General features: G+C 40.5%; 1 protein-coding gene across 5 annotated transcripts in view; it reads right to left on the reverse strand.

Annotated features, from left to right (window-relative positions):
- The window catches only part of CAMK2A (calcium/calmodulin dependent protein kinase II alpha), a 425342-nt gene that overhangs the window by 65278 nt on the left and 340613 nt on the right, over positions 1 to 19451 (reverse strand). For all 5 annotated transcript variants that reach the window (XR_012242924.1, XR_012242925.1, XM_073621085.1 and 2 more), the window contains exons 12-13: positions 12828 to 12870; positions 9433 to 9473 (exon numbers count right to left, since the gene is read on the reverse strand). Coding sequence is in view for 3 of the 5 variants with exons in the window: in XM_073621085.1 (XP_073477186.1) it covers positions 9433 to 9473; positions 12828 to 12870 (84 nt within the window). In the remaining 2 variants the exon portion in view is untranslated. The remainder of the gene's footprint in view (positions 1 to 9432; positions 9474 to 12827; positions 12871 to 19451) is intronic.

The following is a 19451-nucleotide window of genomic DNA, read 5'->3' on the forward strand; positions in this document are numbered from 1 at the left end:
AGTGTTGTACGTCATCACGTTCTTGACGGTCGAAAGTTCAGAGAACTTCTGTGTGACCGTGTGTATGCAAGCCAAGCTTGAGCGGAATTCCACCGGAAAAACCATCCAAGTTTTTTCCGACGGAAAATCCGCTCGTGTGTACAGGGCATAAGCCCTCACCACTCCATCCAAATCTGAAAAAGTTTTACTTTTCAGTAATACTGTAGTAATAATGTTTTAAGGCTTGGGTTTTGGTAAGGTTACGTGTTCGGGTCAGGCTATGGATTTGTTTAGAGATCAGGGGGTGTGGGGGTCCCTGTAAGTTTTTAATTTTTAGTGTCTAAAACATATTTAAATGGTGCAAAAATCACCAGGACAAATGAGACTCTTGAAGCTGTGTCAGGAGACCCCATGGTGGGTCGGGCCCACTCAGGAGCTCCGGCTGGGCGATCTTACTGCTAAAGTCCTTGAGTAGCATGGAAAGCAAGCTATTCATTTACCATTTATTACTATGACTTGAGTCTTTACAATTTTCAGGAGAACAAATCACAGTACTATGTGGCATGCCATGCATTGCCTCTGTGTATCTTCAGCTGATCAGCTCTGGTGTCACAACCTGCTGTGTTACTATCCACTGGTGGCTTGGTGATTTCTGACATGTAAAGCCACGTACACACGAGCGGAATGTCCGACAGAAGCTTTTCATCGTCTATTCCGATCGTGTGTGTGCCTCATCTGACTTTTTTCTTTCGAAAATTCTGACAGACCTAGAAATAGAACATGTTCTAAATATTTCCGATGGAACCAATTCCTATCGGGAAAACCGCTCATCTGTATGCTCTTCCGACGGACCAAAAACGATGCATGATCTGAAGCAAGTACGAGACGGAAGCTATTGGCTACTGGCTATTGAACTTCCTTTTTCTAGTCCCGTCGTACGTGCTGTACGTCACCACGTTCTGGACGGTTGGACTTTGGTCGGACTTTGGGTTGGCCGTGTGTAGGCAAGATTGCTTGAATGGAATTCCGTCGGCGTTCCGTCGGAGAAACCTTCGGAGTTTATTCCGGCGGCAAAACCGGTCGTGTGTACGCGGCATAAGTGTGCTGCTCTTAATAAGGGGTGATTTTGTGCTTGGTATTAACCTTGGTGGCCTGCTTTTTTCTATTTCATACTATGTGGAATACCTCTTGAAATGCCAATACACTTTCCCTTTAAGGCTTTGCAGTGCACACAGCAGTTTGATATATAAGCCAGTGCAATGACTCGGTAAATGAAGAAATGTGTTAAAGCAGCAACATAGAACTGATTTATCCACTATAACATTCATTATGACAAAAGTATCTAGCAGTCTGTCTAGAGCAGTACAAAACAATGAATCATCTCTGATACATAGTGCAGTGCAATAAAGCAACATCGGAATCAATATGCAGTGCAGTAAAGCAGCATGTCATACAGTGCGCAGTGCAGTACAGCAGCAGCTTGTAGAGTGTGCAGTGTAGTAAAGCGTCAGATGACACAGTGTGCAGCAGGAGCGCAGCTGATGACAGGAAACTGTTTTGTGGGTCCTTTTGGTCACCTGTCCTTGGGGATTTTGTGATATCAACAGGTGTTATTCCACAGTTTATTTTAGGTTCCTGCAGTTTAATGCAGTGAAAATCAAAGCATAAAAGATCCTTGAAGACAATCCTAATTCAATACCCACCCTGCAAGAAATGTCTGCAATCTAAGCACTTTCTGTACATGTTTTTTTAACCGAAAACAAGAGACAATTCTAGAATTATAACTCTTAAAGGGGATGTCCACCTCTCATTTTATCAGTTGACTGATAGGACCCTAGTAATGCTTAAAGGGGATGCCCACCTTACATCATCTCTTATCAATTGACTGATAGGATCAAACCATTGTTGATAAACAACTAAGATCTTGACCTTTTCCATGCACAAAGCGCCTCTATGCGAATGGCCACAAGCTTGGCAACTGCTGCATGCACTATAACACAAAAATCAGTTTTGCCAGGATGATTTTAAGGGCATAATTTTTAAAGGGCATGTCTAAATAAAATGTGTTTACAAATAGTTTTTAAATTAGTAACTAGCCATTAAGCGGAGCACCATAAATAGTCTTGATTAGCACACTTAAGCCGGCCATAGATGGTTCGAATCTCTGCAGGTTCAGCAGGGACCGGTTAAGATTTCAATCATCTATGGTAGGCTGATTGTAAGTTGATCTTAATCGACATACAAATCTAGATTCACCTAAAGTCCACCTTGTGAAGTGGTAAATATGAAATAGTTAAATGTAATGCTTCAAAATTACCTGATTAAAAAGACATTTTAAAAATGATGTATTTTTTTTTTTAGTGCTGAGCATAATAAAAAAACTAAATATTTAAAATATTCTGTAAATTGTCTTTAAATTATTATAGATGGTATTAATTAATTGGGATCATTTTGGGGTAAAATTTTCAAAGGGTAAAAGCAACTCCAGAAAAGAGTTCTCAGTTTTGTGTGGAATGGGCTGGATTCAGTCCGTGACAGGTCTTCACTTTTAAGGGACCATAGAAAGGAAGAATTCTATCTTGGCTTTTGGCTTAGATTTGTGAAAATTTAATGTAGGCTTAAGCAGGAAATGTCAGGATTAAAGAGCCTGTTCATGCTATAAACTTTGCGTTTCCCAAGCACCTTCTGCACTGTCAAAAATGCTTCATGCACCTTTTTTGATGAATTTTGGTGCATTAGTCATTCTATTCAAATGAATGGGCTACCTTTAAGCAATGCACCTTAATGCAAGGCATAATGCACGTTAGCATAAGTGCACTAACACAGCACAAATGTGTAAACTTTTATATTTTATTAAAGATAAGCTGTAACCTTCCCCATTCAGGGTACATTCTCTTTTAAGAACAGGCCTCCCATGCACATACTTACCTTTGCTAATGTTCCCTGCTACTCCAATACTTCATTAGAGACCTCAGTAGACACCAGGTCCATCCGGGTATGCCAATGCATTTAACGTCCTCTGTGGATGCGTTGCTTGGGCCTGAGCAGCCAATCACTAGACTAAACATTATCACATGAGCAAGAGAAGGAAGTTAACCCTGTGTAATCTCCAACTTCGTCCAACATGGAGCTTATACAAGGGTAGGACTCCCCGATCTGATGACGGAATGGAGTGGTTGGGATATACAGGATGGGAGAGTATCAGTGAGTTGCTCTTATAGGAGGACCTGTCACTTTCTCTCTAAAGGGTGTACAGAACAGTTCAACCACATATATTTGTGGGTAACCAGTATCCTAAGGGTCAAGCACGTATAATTCCTGAGAGTTGTGACATGCAAATGCTACTAGTGTGACCGTACTGTGACTTGTCCCTATATTTCACGAATGAACCGACAGGAGAGTGCCCATTGTAGAATTTCTATGCCCTGTAGTGGTTTTTCCCTGAGCCTATAGGGGAACTGATGACAGCCACAGTTTAGCTCTCTGCTAAACTTACAGCAAATCATGATTGTAATGGGGGTAAGCTGCAGGCCATATTCAGGAGCTTAAAGATATCATTGGAGAAACAATGAGGGATCACATTAATAGAGAATCATGTTTTGTGTAAAGCTGCTCTTAAACATAGGGATAGAGGAAAAAATATATAATTGGTAACAGGATATTTTTGAAAATACTAACTGATGTTTACAGGGAAATAAATAGCTTCTGTTTGCAGGATAATTTTGGAACTTTTGATATTTATCATAAGAAAGACAAAGACATTTTTTTAAACTATATAAATCACAAAGGAATATGAATAAAGGAATGGGGCATGGTAAATCTGGATCATTTGAAGGCTGGGCTTTCCCCTTTAAGCACACTTATTTATCAGCATGTTCTTGGTCTTGTCGAGGAAAAGAAAAGAGTAACAGATGGCGTTCAGCACTGAACTGTAGTTCTACATTCAAAGCCCTAATTAAGGCTGCAGATTACAATATAACCAGCAGTGAAAGGCGCATAACTGTAATTACAATTAAATTATTACATACTGTAATTGGAACATCCGTCTCTTTCGGGAAGATATTTGTCAATACCTATGCAGCATTTACATATGTCACAATGTTTAAACAAATCTAAAAACAGCAATCAGTCAACAAGTGATATTAAAGGCCAACTCTCCCTAAAACTAGCATTTTAGTTCTGAGTGGGCATATATATATATATATATATATATATATATATATATATATATATATATATACCAGTACATAGATAGAATAACCTCTTGGCTTTTAATTTATTTCAGAGATTTCAGTGGCGAGATTTCTCTGCAGTCAGAGGTGGCACTAGGTGGGTGTTTGAGCCTCTGCAAGAAGGGGCACAGTGCCCACAAAATTCACTTTACTGACTGATTAATGTCCTACATCTGTACCCCCCAAAAAATCCTCCTTTCCCAAGCCAATGACTGCAGATTTCAATGGAGCAGATGGCTGGTTTCTAAACTTTTCTTCCCCTTTGAATCTATTGTCCAGTATGACCAATCAGAGTAATATGCTAAAAAATGCCCCGGGACCTGCTGTCAGAGGAAGGCAGTCCCCACAACTGGATAAAGGGTTTATTTTTATACAAAAAAATGAACTCTGAGATAACTGGTTTGATAAACTGAAGGAATAAAGAAACTTCACTTTACTTTGTATGTTTTCTTGAATACTAAATAATTGAAGTGGCCACAGCAGCTTCATCTCAGTCACTTAATCTTGCTATAGATGGGTCCTCCTTTCATTCAGCCAGTAGGCTGAACCAAAGAAAGCCGAAGCGATTCTGTAGATACACACAGTACTGCTGGCTCCGCCCTCTATCTCTGCTCACAGGATTTGACTGACAGCAGCAGGAGCCAATGGCACTGTGTGTAGCCAGAGTCCCTGTGTGAAGAGGAAAAGGGGGAGACTGCAACCAGGCACAGCGCTGGATCACTCAGGTAGGTGTTTAGAGAGGGAAATAGTTGGTGGTGTGTTTGTTATCTTAATGCAGGGAATGCATTAAGGTAAGGAACACCAAGGCTTTAGAACCACCTCCATTAAATTAAACATTAAACTTCCCAGCCCCTTCTTTAACATTGCATAGAAGTGGAAAGCAAAGCAGAGATTTTTATATATGATTTATAGGATTTTGCAGCAAATAAAAAGGTAAGCAGTACATTTTGAATATGTTTTATGCTATGTGAATGGTAACATGTAACAAATATAAATTAGGTGTTATCCCAATTTGGCAGCAGAGGTTGATAGACAATGGGAATACAATGGTGGAATTTAAACTGGCGTTTTTTGTTGTTGGTTTGTTGGTTTTGCTAATAATTATTGAAATTAAATCGAGATTCGTTTTTGACCACAGTGATGAGAAATTTGGAAGGGGCAGGGTGGAAAAATTTTTAACAGTGTATGTGGCTTTTGCTCAGTAAAGTCCATTCATTCTCAAACTGCTTTCATCCGACATTTTGTACAAATTTCGTACAAATTTTACCAATAATTTTTTAAGGAGTTTTCGTAGTGTATATCCAGCTTAGTTTAACAGGTGTTGCTATTTTCGTGTGACAAATAAATGAAGTCAACAAAGATTTGCATTATTCAGTAAACTTAGTGAATATCTGTAAAGTTAAAGAAAGCCACAGCTCTTTTGGCCTTACTTCTCCTGGGAATCACAGGGGTGCACTTAAAGTGGTTGTAAAAAAAAAAACCTGCAAGACAAAAGCATAATGAGCTAGTATGCATAGCATACTAGCTCATTATGAAATACTCACCTTAGATCGAAGCCCCTGCAGCGGTTCTGGCACACTGCTCTGCCCGGCGACATGTCTGCCGGAGTTATTTCCGGGTATCGCGGGCTCCGGAGCTGTGATTGGCCAAAGCTGCGATGACGTCACTCCCACGCATGCATGCGGGAGCCACCGGTAACGGCACATCAGCTGAAGCAACGGCACAAACGAGCCATTGCTTCAGTGCACATGTGCCGATGACGTCGGCATATGCTGATACAGTGGATATCTCCTAAACCGTGCAGGTTTAGGAGATATCCACGGTAGCTACAGGTAAGCCTTATTATAGGCTTACCTGTAGTGAAAAGTGGTCTGTAAGGGTTTACAACCACTTTAAGTTCTGCACTTCTGTCACCCATATTCAGCCGTCAGCGGACTAAAATCCACTGTTGGCTGACCTACCTCAGCCAGTTCAGACTATGACAGATGCCTTACCAGCAGCTGGCTCAGCCTGTCAGCACACCACTGAGAGCCAGAGCCAGCCGTTGCCGCCCTCTCAACAACCCAGTGCTCCAGTGAGTGCTGTAGGGGCAGAGCAGAGAGCCGGTGATTGACAGTCACACTAGCTCTCTGCTCCCCGAAGACTGAGAACTGAGCGATAAGTGGTCTTTGAACGCTCAGTTCTCAGTCTTAGAGGCGGCAGGAGACAGATGCTGCATCAGACCAATGCTGCATTCACCTAGGTGATTATGATTGTATTTTTTTATTCTCGCAATTCTCTTTTGAAATTCTGTACCCCTTTAGTAAATATGCCCTATTTTTTCAAGCCTAAAGTTACTGTATGAGCTAAGAATTCTGAGATACTGTCCCAGAACTCTGACAGTTGAGCTTGAAATTCTGAATTACTGGTTTAGAGGTCTAATATTTTCACTCAAAATTCTGGGATGCTGTTCAAGAGTTTTGATATCTTAGCTTAGAATTCTGCAATACTGTCCAAGAGGTCTGACATAACAGCTCAGAATTCTGAGATACTGTGCCAGAGTTTTGACATAGTAGCTCAGAATTCTAAGACACTGTCCTAGGGCGTTGATATGTTAGCTCAGAATCCTGAGATACTGTCCCAGGGCATTGATATGTTAGCTCAGAATTCTGAGATACTGTCCAAGAGGTTTGACGTATTAGCTCGGAATTCTTGGAATATTGGGATATAGTGCCAGATCCCTGAAATTTTAAGTCAGAATTCTAAGATACTGTCCAAGATGTTATCTCAGAGTTCATTATTTTGAACTGACTGCAAACTTCTTTTTAAATAGCAGTTGAAGTAGAACTAAAGTCCAAATTTTTATTTTTATTTTTATTTTAGAGGGAGGGCTACAGCCTCTGTCAATTGTTCATCATCTGTGTCCCATTGGGGAGATTTCCCTTCACTTCCTGTCTCATAGCCAAAACAGGAAGTGAGAAGAAATCCATCCAAAGTGAGAGAAATCCCTGGTTGACGCCAGAGTCACAAGAATTAATGATATCAGGTTTTGGCTGCACTTGTACTTTTACTAAAGTTTTTGGCTAGAGATATTATTTATAACAGAAAGCTCCCAAGGCAAAAAGCAAGCTGCATAATAAGGAACTTCATTGTTACAGGCATCTTTCATTGTTCTAATTGCTGTGATCTAATAAAAGATAACATTGAATGCTATGTGTTATTGCACTTCACTGCTCTTTGTGCCAAGCATTAAATGTAATTTTTGCAAGCAATCACCAGATGGCACTTCACCATGCCTAATGCATAACACGCTGGTATCTGTCATTATCCAGATTTATGGTATTGGCTGATTCAGTCAGCATGTTAAGATGGTAAATTCATCTGTGACCGGCGATGATTACAGTTCCATTTATACAGTAACACAACACAGTATATGAAATTCTGTCATCGGTTATTTACTTGAGAATGGGAATCTTGGCAAAATGATAAGCAAGAATTATTGCAAGTAAATTGAATCCAGTGTAAAGTATGACTTGTAATACTTGACAATACTTTGCTGCTTTAGAATATTAATACAGAAATAAAAACAAATGATTTTGCCAATGCTGCCAAGAAAAAGTTAATAGAGAGATTGGAAGATTCATCAAATACCTAAAAAGGTCACACATATTAAAGCCAGAATTGGGCAGCAACTAGCATGCTCGTTCACAGGTGAAGAGCAATGTAACAAATCTTTAGGACTAGTTAAAGGGGTTGGGATACTACTCTGTCATTAAACAAAAAAATAGGAAGGCCAGGTAAATAATGAGGGCAAGGAAAACATGAAAAAGTTTTTTCCCCCAGATGTCTAAAGCTCTCCATGCATGAATTTTTTCAACTGACTTTTGTCAAAGGAGCCGGGCAGAAAACTCTTGGTCGAACAGCAGCTGAATGTGATCAGATGGAGGCAGCGTTCATGTATTCTGACAGCCGCGAGTGCCGACTGTCAAAAAACAAGATCCAGGACTGCAGATTGGCCCATCCACACTGTTTAACAGGGGATTTGAGTGATGTCTCTTGTTCAGCCCATTTATGGTCAGCTTAAGCATGCATGGACTGACATAAGCCTCTTCTTTAGCCAAAGTAGAATGAGAGGAGTCATGCTTCTCAATTTTACTTAGTTGTCAAGAGAATTAGAGCAAGAGAAGTAAACACAGGCAGTCAATTGCTCTAAACCTGGCCATTTACTCTTATATTTTGTGTTTGGCCTGAAATTAACAGATTCCTCCATTCACACTATACATCACGGATGAAAGAATCTTCTGCTGCAACTATTATATTCTGTCAGGTGTCAAAATACCTGAAAAGCGGCTGCATCTGATTGGATAGTGGTAATGCTAAGAGGTCCTCCTTAAATTAGCATCTATTATAACAACTTTGTTGTTTTTCAACTGTATCTTACCATGCGCAGCCAGCTTTAAAGTATAGAGACAAAACTTTTTTTTTTTGTTTTGGATAGAATGGAGATAGATTGGAAAGCCTGTCAGGTTTTTTTATTAGCACCTGTGCCCCCAGTAGCGAGTTACACCTTCTCTATTTGTCCTGTTTACAGTGATCACCGAAAATAAAAGTGAAAGAAAATCCCACATTTTGGGCCATCACCAGAACAGGAATCTTCCAAAGGGAACCCTAATTTTGGTAACGCTAGTGACAACAACTCACTTCCTGTTTCAACTGTGGGACAGGACATAAATATAAATCTTGCCAAAGGGACACAGAAGGCAAAAGAAACCTGACAGGGGTTACAACCTTCCTATACTGTATCCAAAATGAAACTAAAAATGCCTTTAAATAGAACATTTTCGGGACCATTAAATGTCAAGCACATGCTGACTGACGGAATTATTAGTTTTTGGGCACAATTACAAAGATCCTAGGCAACTACACTACATTCTAAAGGCCATAGATCAAGAGAGCAAATGGGCCCCCAATGCTTGTGGAGCATAAAGGGGCTACATTGGTTGTCATGACTGTTTAACCCCTGCATAATTGCTTCATTACATTTTTATCAACCAATACAAAATAAGTCTTGTTGGCTTTTTGCAGACCCTGGTGATTGTGAGATAAGAGATTCCTGACTCCAACATCAAGACATTGTAAAGCAGCAATGCAAGACACATCACTGAAATAAAGTCATGGTTAGAAAATTTTTGGAGTCACAGCTACCACCATCTCTTTGTAGCATAATCAAATATTCCCTTACCTTAACCCCGTCATTCTTCTTGTTGCTGCCACTCTTGCCTCCTAGGAAAAGAAAGCAGGCAGTGAGAACAGCCAATCCAGGAACCAATAGGATACCCAAGATTATAAGAAGCATATTGACCAGTTCTTTGTCTTCAATGATCCTGACATTAAGCTGGGGTAGGCTCAAATGACAAACATTCCTAAACAAGCTGCATTTTAATCCATACAAATTCCACTTTCTGTTGTCCAATTATATACATCAGTTGGGATCCTGTTCAATCATCAGTTTGCAGTTCACTTTCACTAGGCCAATAGACTTTCTTCAATAATCTCCATTTATTGCATGTATGTCCTTAACCATGAGCCTCTACCACCAGAGTGAAGCACTTGTTCATTCTATAGCCAGTCCCTTCACTCCTGGTGTCTGGCACTCTTGTATCAGTTTGACTTGCCCTGCTGAAGACACTGAGGCACATCTCTCCTTTTCCACCCATCCACTGAGTTGTATCCTTATTTCCAGTCTGTGTACGCCAAGCCCTCGCTGCTCACCTCTCTAATAATAGTCTTTTAATACTCTGGTCATTTGAAGCTAGTATCCCGCAAAGACAGCTGCACAAGTATATGATAAACAGTTGTCCTTCTATATCTCTCACTCCCTCTTTCAGTCCTTAAGTGTGACCCAGAATGTCCTGTGGATGGCTTCCAACAGACATTCCAAACGGGGAGAAGAGTGCAGTCAACGGAAGACTTTGGAAGCAGGACATATCTTGCTAACACCCACTTTAACCATCTATATATAATGAGTTCAAGTGAACATAAGAAAAAAATGATTTGTAATACTCCAAAATATAGTAGATTATTTTAAAACTGGAATTAAAATAAATGAAACCTGTGCTGTGAGAAATATAGCTGTTGTCATTACAGACCTCCCCTTCTGAGAAAGCTAGTTGCCTATTTATCACGCTGATCCAGGTGCATCAATACTTAAGATGCAGATTTGATGTGTTGCTGAACCTGGGAACCAGAAGAGAGCCAATCAATGGTTGCCCCCATGCTTTTCTTTATTTAAACAACCTATACTGACCATAGCAGCCATATCAGGTTATTTCTTTTGTTTTCTAATGTTAACTGGAACAACTTACAGCCTCATATCAAATTTTGGCTGATTCCTGCTTAATCGGCTGGATTTTGTTGTGTGGCTGGCCCTATCAGCACCACTCGGCTAGGCAAAAGTTGATTTTTCAATTGATTTCTATCAAAGGTGCTAGGCATAAAATTCTTGGCCAAACAGTGCCTGCATCCAATCAGATGCAGGCACTGTTTTGGTATTCTGATCCAAAATACAATATCTGGCCTTACAAATTTGTCCTTCCAGCATGGATGGGTGAATGGAATTATTTCTTTCGTTACTGTGAATGGTTCTGCATAATCTGTTCTTATTAAGGCTGCATGATTGTCCTCATTCATAGGGGCAAGAACTTTTATTTTTTATTTTTTTTACGGTCTGTGAATGAAGGCAGACTTGTTTTCCCAATGCACAGATTATAGTATACAGCTGAGGATGAGGACACATTGTAGACCCTCAGCAGCAAATGAATCATATAATCCTCTAACTTGTCCTCCTTAGACAATCAGAAGGTGTAGTTAGAAGATGACTTATCTGAAATTATTTCAGATATTCAAGTCTTAAGGCACAAGTTCACCTTTTTAGAAACTAAACCCACGGGAAGTAAAGAAGTGCCATAAGAGTAGAATGGATTATTCATGGTACCTTCGTCCCATCAGAATATGAACAGAAGAGAAAGGGAGGCTATATTCGGACTTTGATGGTACCGCATAATTAACTGATATTAGACAGTCAGAAATAAAATTATTCAAGTAATTTTATTACAGAGAAGAGTACGATAGCTCATATTACAAAGATAGATAAAAACAATTTATGGCAATCAGGAAAATCGCATCCTATCCTTAGCAGCTAGAATATCAAAAAACATCAATAAACTAGTTACTCTACATGTTTCACGGACTTGGCCGCTTCTTCAGGAACTTTGTATAGTTAGATGGTATAAAGGAGTGATTGTCATACAACTATGGAAATAAAGAAAATATACATATTATTTACAGAATACTTTGTGTAAATACAACGAGTAACATTTCATGCATATATAAGACATCTATTGCAAAATGTTGGGTGTTTTTGCAACAGATGTCTTATATATACATGAAATGTTACTCGTTGTATTTACACAAAGTATTCTGTAAATAATATGTATATTGTCTTTATTTCCCTAGTTGTATGGCAATCACTCCTTTATACCATCTAACTATACAAAGCTCCTGAAGAAGCAGCCAAGTCAGTGAAACATGTGGAGTAACTAGTTTATAGATGGTTTTTGATATTCTAGCTGTTAAAGATAGTATACGAGTTTCCTGATTGCCATGAATTGTTTTTATCTATCTTTGTAATATGAGCTATCGTACTCTTCTCTGTAATAAAATTTCTTGAATAATTTTATTTCTGACTGTCTAATATTAGTTAATTATACGGTACCATCAAAGTCTGAATATAGCCTTCCTTTCTCTTCTGTTCAAATACCCAAGGGAACCTGAATTGATCCATATCACTAAAATATTCTCTTTATTCCCATGCAGGTTACAAGATGGCCATACAATGTACTGAAAATGTTATGTTTTAGTATGTTTTATACTGAGTAAGGCAGTGAGTTGGGGCAGATTCATAAAAAGTAGACATTTTGTGATTTAAAACCTGCAATTCACTAAACCAATGGGAGCACTGATATTGTTCTAGCATTTTATTATATGCCATTGCTATGTTGTAGTTAGTACCACATGTATAGCAGGCACTCCCTGAGTGCATAGAGTAGAATTTGTTTGAAAGGATGGTTATCCACAAGGATCTTGTTAATTGCTTCTATACTACATTGATATTGCATTTAAAAGACAAGGATCCTTGTTGTGGCAGATACAAATGCTTCTAACCAGGCAGGCACATAATGGCCTGTTGCACACATATGAGAGGACTAAAGAGTACAGTAAAATGATTATGGACGTTGGAGTGGGATGATGGAAAATGGTCAATTTTCATCATAAGCTCATATGGGCATAAGATAATTGTCTGCTTAATTGACATCAGCTAAGTCAGGTGACAGTCATTTTGCACAGGGGGTGCCTGCAAATTCTCCTACACATGATATGCTTCCATATCAAGCAAAATGAGCATCAGTGTAATGATCATCCGTAAAGACAAACATGTGGAGGCCAGATCACATCTGTTTGTTGGCTTCCATATAACACCCATTGCCATCTTTACACAGTGTTCCCTGTCCTGTCTGTATTCTCTGCAGTGAAAAAGTTACAACATACTATAATACATAAAAAAGTGGTATCACTTACCAGAGAAATTCCGGGTTGCTAACATTGTCGTCAGGATAGCACCCTAAATTGGCAACAGAAAATACAGATGAAGATTATTTAAAGACTAAATCCCTTTTTAAATATGTTAACAGCATGCTTTTCTTTATTGGATTTCACAAGCAAATAATTTTTATTAATCTATTGCAAAGTTTCTTATCTAGAACTCCTGCCAGTAACAGCAAATCCTGTTGCAGACTGGTAAGGCTAAGCGGCTTGCAGCAGAATTGTCATGTGCACACCTTCAGTTGGCCATTGGGTTTCCTATCAAGTCTATAGGATTGTCACAAGAGCCAACTGAAGGTGCTCGCACAGCAGGGTGAATGCGGTGCTGCTAATTGTGAGTTATTTTATTATTGTCAGGTTATCAGTCAACATGAAGTGCTGTTAAAGGCAAGATATCCAGTATGAAATTTTGCAACATATTCACAAAATACAGTGGGGTTTATTTACTAAAACTGGAGAGGGCAAAATCTGGTGCAGCTCTGCATAGAAACCAATCAGCTTCCAGTTTTTTTTTTTTTTTTTGTCAAAGCGTAATTGAACAAGCTTAAGTTAGAAGCTGATTGGCTACCATGCACAGCTGCACCAGATTTTGCACTCTCCAGTTTTAGTATGTCAACCCCTGTGAGACATGATGTCAAACATTCATGCATTATGGGTTTACATACACTTTAATCCAAAGGACTGTGCAAAGGACAAAAAGATATTCATTGGGTTTGGAGGAAATGAGAGCTTATTAGTGTAAGAAAGCACTATTTATAGTAAGAACAGTTAAGTGGTCTAACTAGGGATTCCCCCTGACGTTTTGTTGTGTCCCTGGGTCGCTGAGGCAAGGAAGTACAGAAAATCTCGCCAATGACAAACAGGCAGAAAAAAAAGCTAACGGTGATTGTAATCATCTCCTGTTCCCATCTTTTCCAATATTTGTATTTTTTACAAAGGTAATAGTATGACAAATATACAGCTGGTGTTGAAAAGTCTCTCTGGCATGGGATCATGGAGAGTAATATTGACAATCTGCATGACTTACAACTGAAACTAGTTGCATGAGATCCAAGAGATGCCATTTAAAAAAAAAAGGTAACAGCCTGGAAGGCTGTGTGTTGGTTGTGCCATTCTCAATATTGCACATATTTGGTGTCAGGTCCTTGGAAAGTCTTGTCCAAAGGGATCTGGGGTCTGAACTTATGTGTCAAGTCACAAGTAAGAGTGCACTAGCGTGTAAGGTGTCATGGTGTGTGAGGTGAGGCTGAGTGTTATGGAGAAGTCCAGAGAGAGAAAGAAGTTAGAGGGCACAGTAGAGTTACTAAGATTGGAAGGCTCAAGAGTGGTGGGAGGTGAAAAACGAGGGGGGGGATTATGGGAGTGGGAAAAAGAAAATGAACAACGGGGGGGGGGCATGACTTGTGAGGGTAGGAGATATTGGGATGGGTTGTTAAAGGAGTAAGAAGGAGTAAAGAATTGTGGGGTTACCATCCCCCAAACTGGGGGGTTGCATAGATAATGATCGTGTATGTAGGGATGCCTCACTCGGTTTGACCATGCTTTGACCAGTTGCAGTGAGTGGCTCTTTTGTCTTAATGCCATTTAGATCATTTTGATTTCTGAGGAGTTCAGTGTGGGGAATTTCCATGAGTGGATGATAGTTTGCTTAGTTCCACTAAATACGAAGTTAAGAAAAGGTAAGCTTTGGTCTGTTTAGCAGGGATTAAACAGGGTGCTTTCTTATGTTGTATTGTAATTATGTACTGAATTAATAAATTATGGCCCCTGATTCATTACCCATGGCTAAAATCAGGCCTGGGATATGTATACCCATGCCATGCGGTATCTGTTTTCAAAAGTTTGTGAAAATGGGTATTGAGTCATGCTATTGAAGTAGGGATTACTGAGATGCTGATATTATCTATACCGAAAGGCAATTGTGTTGGGTGCTTCATGAGTTTTCCAGAAGTATTGTAAGGTTTTTATATTGGTAAATGTTAGAAAAGAATAGATACCCAAGAAATCTTTGCATATCCACCAGCCTTTACGTATTCCCACAATTGCATTTGTGGTGGCAAGAGAGGACAACTGATTATTCCAACCTGGGGCAAGTGCAGTGAGATGACTTTTCCAGAGTATTTAGTTGAGCCCCTAGATTACTAAAGATTACTTTTAGGGTGGGCACAGTTAGGTCAGTTATAGGTTGGGGGGGAGGGGTAACCAGATTAGTGAGAAGATTGCTACCGTCTGTTTTCATGGGTAACAAGGCAAGGGGGCTTTGTGTGCTGCTCAAAATAGTTTGCTAGTATAAGGAACCCCGAGTCTTATGTTTATGAGGATATGAAGTGGTTCTATTGGTTCTGGGCCTTGTGGGGCCCTATGTACAGTGCATTCATTTGTTTTGGAAAGAGCAAAGAACAAAGTTAAGAACCGCTATAGAACCCAAAAGAGTAACGTAAAGTACGATGGTAAGTCAAGTTTATGGCATTTAATCTGCCTATCAAGATATGTGGTAGCAGTTACAGGTCTCCAACAATGTATTAAGTATGCAGACCAGTGGAGGAAAGTTTTCCCTGTATCATGTGTCACATGTCAGGGTAAGGTGAATGCCTAAATAAGGGAGATGACTTGTCCAACTGAAGGTACTGTTTTGTTGTGCTGACTGGAGGGTTTTTGGTTTCAGTGAGATGTTTATGGCTTCGGATTTAGTCCTAAGACTGCAGCAAATTTGTCCAGGGAATGGAGTTGGCAGGGGAGTGAGACATACGATTAAGTAAGACAATATCATCAATATCATTAACTATTTGCCCCAGTAAGCTCCAGCCTGCAGGAGCCAGCTGGAGCTTATTGGAGCAGCATATTGTGCTGGCCAGAGACTGGTGGGTGACGGGGGGGTTATTGTGTGAGCACTCCTGTGGTTGAGGAACTGCCCTGGCTGGGCAGTTTTAGGAGACCGGCTATGATGAGAAAGAAAGGAGAGGAGCAGCCACACCAGGAGAATGCTGGCTCTCAAACTACACGCTCTGTAAAGGAGAAGGGGAAACAAGCAGCAGCAGCAGCTAAGCTGGAGAGGTTTACACATACCCCTGTACAGTCGCCAGTCAAAGGTAACCAGCAAGCCCAAGTGAAAACTCAACGAGGAGCACCTGAGGCCAAATGACAACAGTATCTGGCACAAAAACTGTAAGTAAGAAGGGCTCAGAGGGAGAAATCCCTGGAAATATGTCTGAAATAACTCATGACTTAGGCTTATCATTAGAGGCAGAACCAACATTGAAGGATGTACTATACACAGTTAATGCCTGAAAAGGCTCACTGAGCAGCTTGTGTGACCAGTTAAAGGGTATTAAGGAAGAATTACTTTTAATGAGCCATGAATTACAAAAGACGATGGAGAGGACAACTACCCTGGAGGAGAGGCTAAGCCAGGTTGAGGATAACATATTTCCATTAAACAAGGAGATTAAAACAATGAGAAATCAAATGGGCCTGTATATATCAAAGATGGACGTAATGGAAAATAGGTCTGCACAGGAACAACGTGCGGGTGGTGGGTCTCCCAGAGCAGAGTGAGGGCCCCACCCCACAGAGTTCCTGGAGGAATGGTTCAAGGAAACTTTTAGGAAAGACACTTTTTCACAACTTTTTCTGATAGAAAGAGCTCATAGAGTTCCCTTTAGAGCCCCGCCACCAGGAGGTTACCCTAGGCCGCTTCTTATGAAATTGCTCAACTATAATGATAAAGTGATCTTGTTGCAAAAAGCCAGAGGGATGGGGAACATCTTCTACAATGGAGTCAGGATTTCGCTATATCCTGATTTTTCACCGGATTTACAGAAGCACAGAGCGGAATTCACAGAAAACAAACGCAGCCTACAAAAGTATAAAGTTATGTACACTTTGTTGTACCCAGCACTATTACGTGTAACGGCTTTAGGGGGAACCCATTTTTTTACTCTCCAGGTGGAGCGGTACAATGGCTAAAAGATAACAAGAAGAACTTATAGATCTATAGTTTCCAGCGGTTATAGTATACAGTTAAATTGGAAAACAATTATTTGTTTTTGATTGCATGTTTTGTTTTTAGTTAAAGGCATTCTTTGTATAGGGGATGGAGTGGGGGGTTGTAGTTGGGAGGTAGATAATAATGTATGCATGGATGATTTTGGTTAGGAATGTATTTTTGGTAGATCTGGTGGGGATGGGAGGGTGGGGGGAAGGGAAAGTGTGGAAAAGTAACACAATCAAACCAAATGCACTTGAGGAGGAGTATGATAGGGTGGGGTGGTTGGGGGAGTATGGAAAGGTCACAAGAAAAGCCCCCCAGGGGAAGCCTAGATAGGTGCAGGGTAGGAAAGGGAGGGGAGGCAGAGGAAGTGGTAAGGGGGAGGGTGAAAAGTAAGGTGGGAGGGTGGTATGAGGGAGGGACAGTGGAGAAAAGTATAATAAAGTCACAAAGGTGGAAAGTAATGAAAACAAAGGAAAAAACACAAGAATGCCACTCATGCCTAATAAGAAATGACACAGAAAATACATTTAATGGGAGGGAGATTCCTGATGGGGTTTTTTTCCCTTTTTTTTTGAAGGGCACAATTATGGAATGCCTTGGGAGGGCAGTCACGATTAATAAGTAATGATATAGAAATATTTTTTTTGTTGGTATTTTTTGGCCTTTTTTGTCTGCTTTTTTCTTTTTTTTTAGATTTTTTGATGCAGTCAAGAACATTGAAGATAGGCTCCTGGAATGTTTGGTCAATGGGGGACCCAATTAAAAAAGCCACAGTTTTTTCTGTATTGGAGACACATGGAGTGGGACTGCTCTGCCTGCAGGAGACACATTTGTCAAAAGACACTATGACAATTTCAGAGTAAGACATTTCAAAACCAATATCACTCAGTCTACTCCTCCTATTCTAGGGGGGTGAGTATAATGGTAAGGAGTGGGGTGTCTTTCTCCTGCAGGGAGATCAGTATAGGCGAGTTAGGCTGTTACATTTTTTTGTTCTGTTTAATAGAGAACACACCGTATGTGCTGGCAAATGTGTATATACCGCCCCCATTTAATCTTGAGATCCTGTACAGATTATTGGAATTTGTGGAGGATAAGGCAGGCATTCCGGTAATAGTGGTGGGAGATTTTAATGAGGTCCTTGATAGAAGGTTCCCACCAGGGGTAAGGGCGGATAGGGCATCGGAGGGCCGCTTGTGTCAATTTTTGGAGGAGGTCGGATGGTGTGACATCTGGAGAGCTCAGAATCCAGGGGGCCGGCAGTATTTCTGCTTTTTGGGTTCATATTCTACCCTCTCCCGAATAGACATGGCTCTAGAAAATGGGAAAGCACAGTGGCTAGTGAAAAACATAGCGTACTAACCAAGAGGAGTGTCGGATCATTCACCACTGGTGCTGACGGTATATCCGGGGGGGGGGGAGGCTCCCCAAGAATGTGGAAAATAAATCCGCTATGGTTGGAATTAATGGAGAAACCCGATGAAGTAACAGTAAAATTAAAAGAGTTTATAATATTCAATACAGGCACAGCACCGGTAGGGATGGTGTGGGACGCTCTAAAAGCATACTTTACTGATCCAACAGGTGGTAGAGATCAAGAGGAAATCAAGGGAGTGGGAGGAGAACATTAGGAAAAAGGTGCTGGGGACAGAGAAACAGTAAATGGAAGATCCAACCCTAGAGAAAAAAGGGAAATTGCTAAGTAAGCAACAAGAATATAAAATAGCTATTACAAAGAAAGCAGAGAATAAGCGACTCTTTCAGAGACAGTATTCCTTTGGAGAAGGGGAAAAAATGGGTCGTATGTTGGGCCTCTTGGCCAAAACCAAACCCCCCCTCCACTACTTCTGTGATCAGGATGACAAGGGGAGAGATCTCTTCCGAGTCGTCTGTGATTATGGAAACATTTGCTGACTTCTATAAAAATTTGTACAGGTCACGGTAGGGGGAAGGGGAGAGAGGAATGGAAAGGTTTCTGGGGGGTTTGGAAATACTGGTGCTCTTGGAGAGGGATGGGGCAATATTGAGACCCCCATAACTTTAGAAGGACTGCAACAGCTGGGATGGCCACTCAAATATCTCCTGGGCCAGACGACATCCCGATGGAGATTTAAAAAAATTATTGGGGAGGTGTTGCTCCCAGAGCTTTTAAAGACATTGAGTTGGGCAGCAGTAGAGGGGAGGCTGCCCTCCTCAATGTCAGAGGCTACCATAATAGTATTGCAGAAGGAGGGGAAGGATCAGCTCGAAGCATCTTCTTATAGACCAATATCATTATTGTGTTCCAATCTCAAAATAGTGGCAAAGGTGTTGGTACCCAGACTAAATAAATACATCTCAAAACGTATACATCCAGATCAGTCGGGGTTCATCCCCAACAGATCTACTAGTATAATATAAGAAGAGTGTATGTATCTGAACATGCAGACCCCGACAGAGAATATGGGTTCAGGGGCTATTTTGTCCTTGGATACAGCCAAGGCTTTTGATAGCCTGGAGTGGAGGTATCTCTGGTGGGTTCTGGAAGGATTCAGATTTGGCCCTGTCTTCAAAGGATGGTTGAAAACACTTTACAATGCCCCAACCACTAAAATTAAAATCAATAACGA

This window comes from Aquarana catesbeiana, linkage group LG03 (assembly GCF_042186555.1).
Source record: "Aquarana catesbeiana isolate 2022-GZ linkage group LG03, ASM4218655v1, whole genome shotgun sequence".
Lineage (NCBI taxonomy): Eukaryota > Metazoa > Chordata > Amphibia > Anura > Ranidae > Aquarana > Aquarana catesbeiana.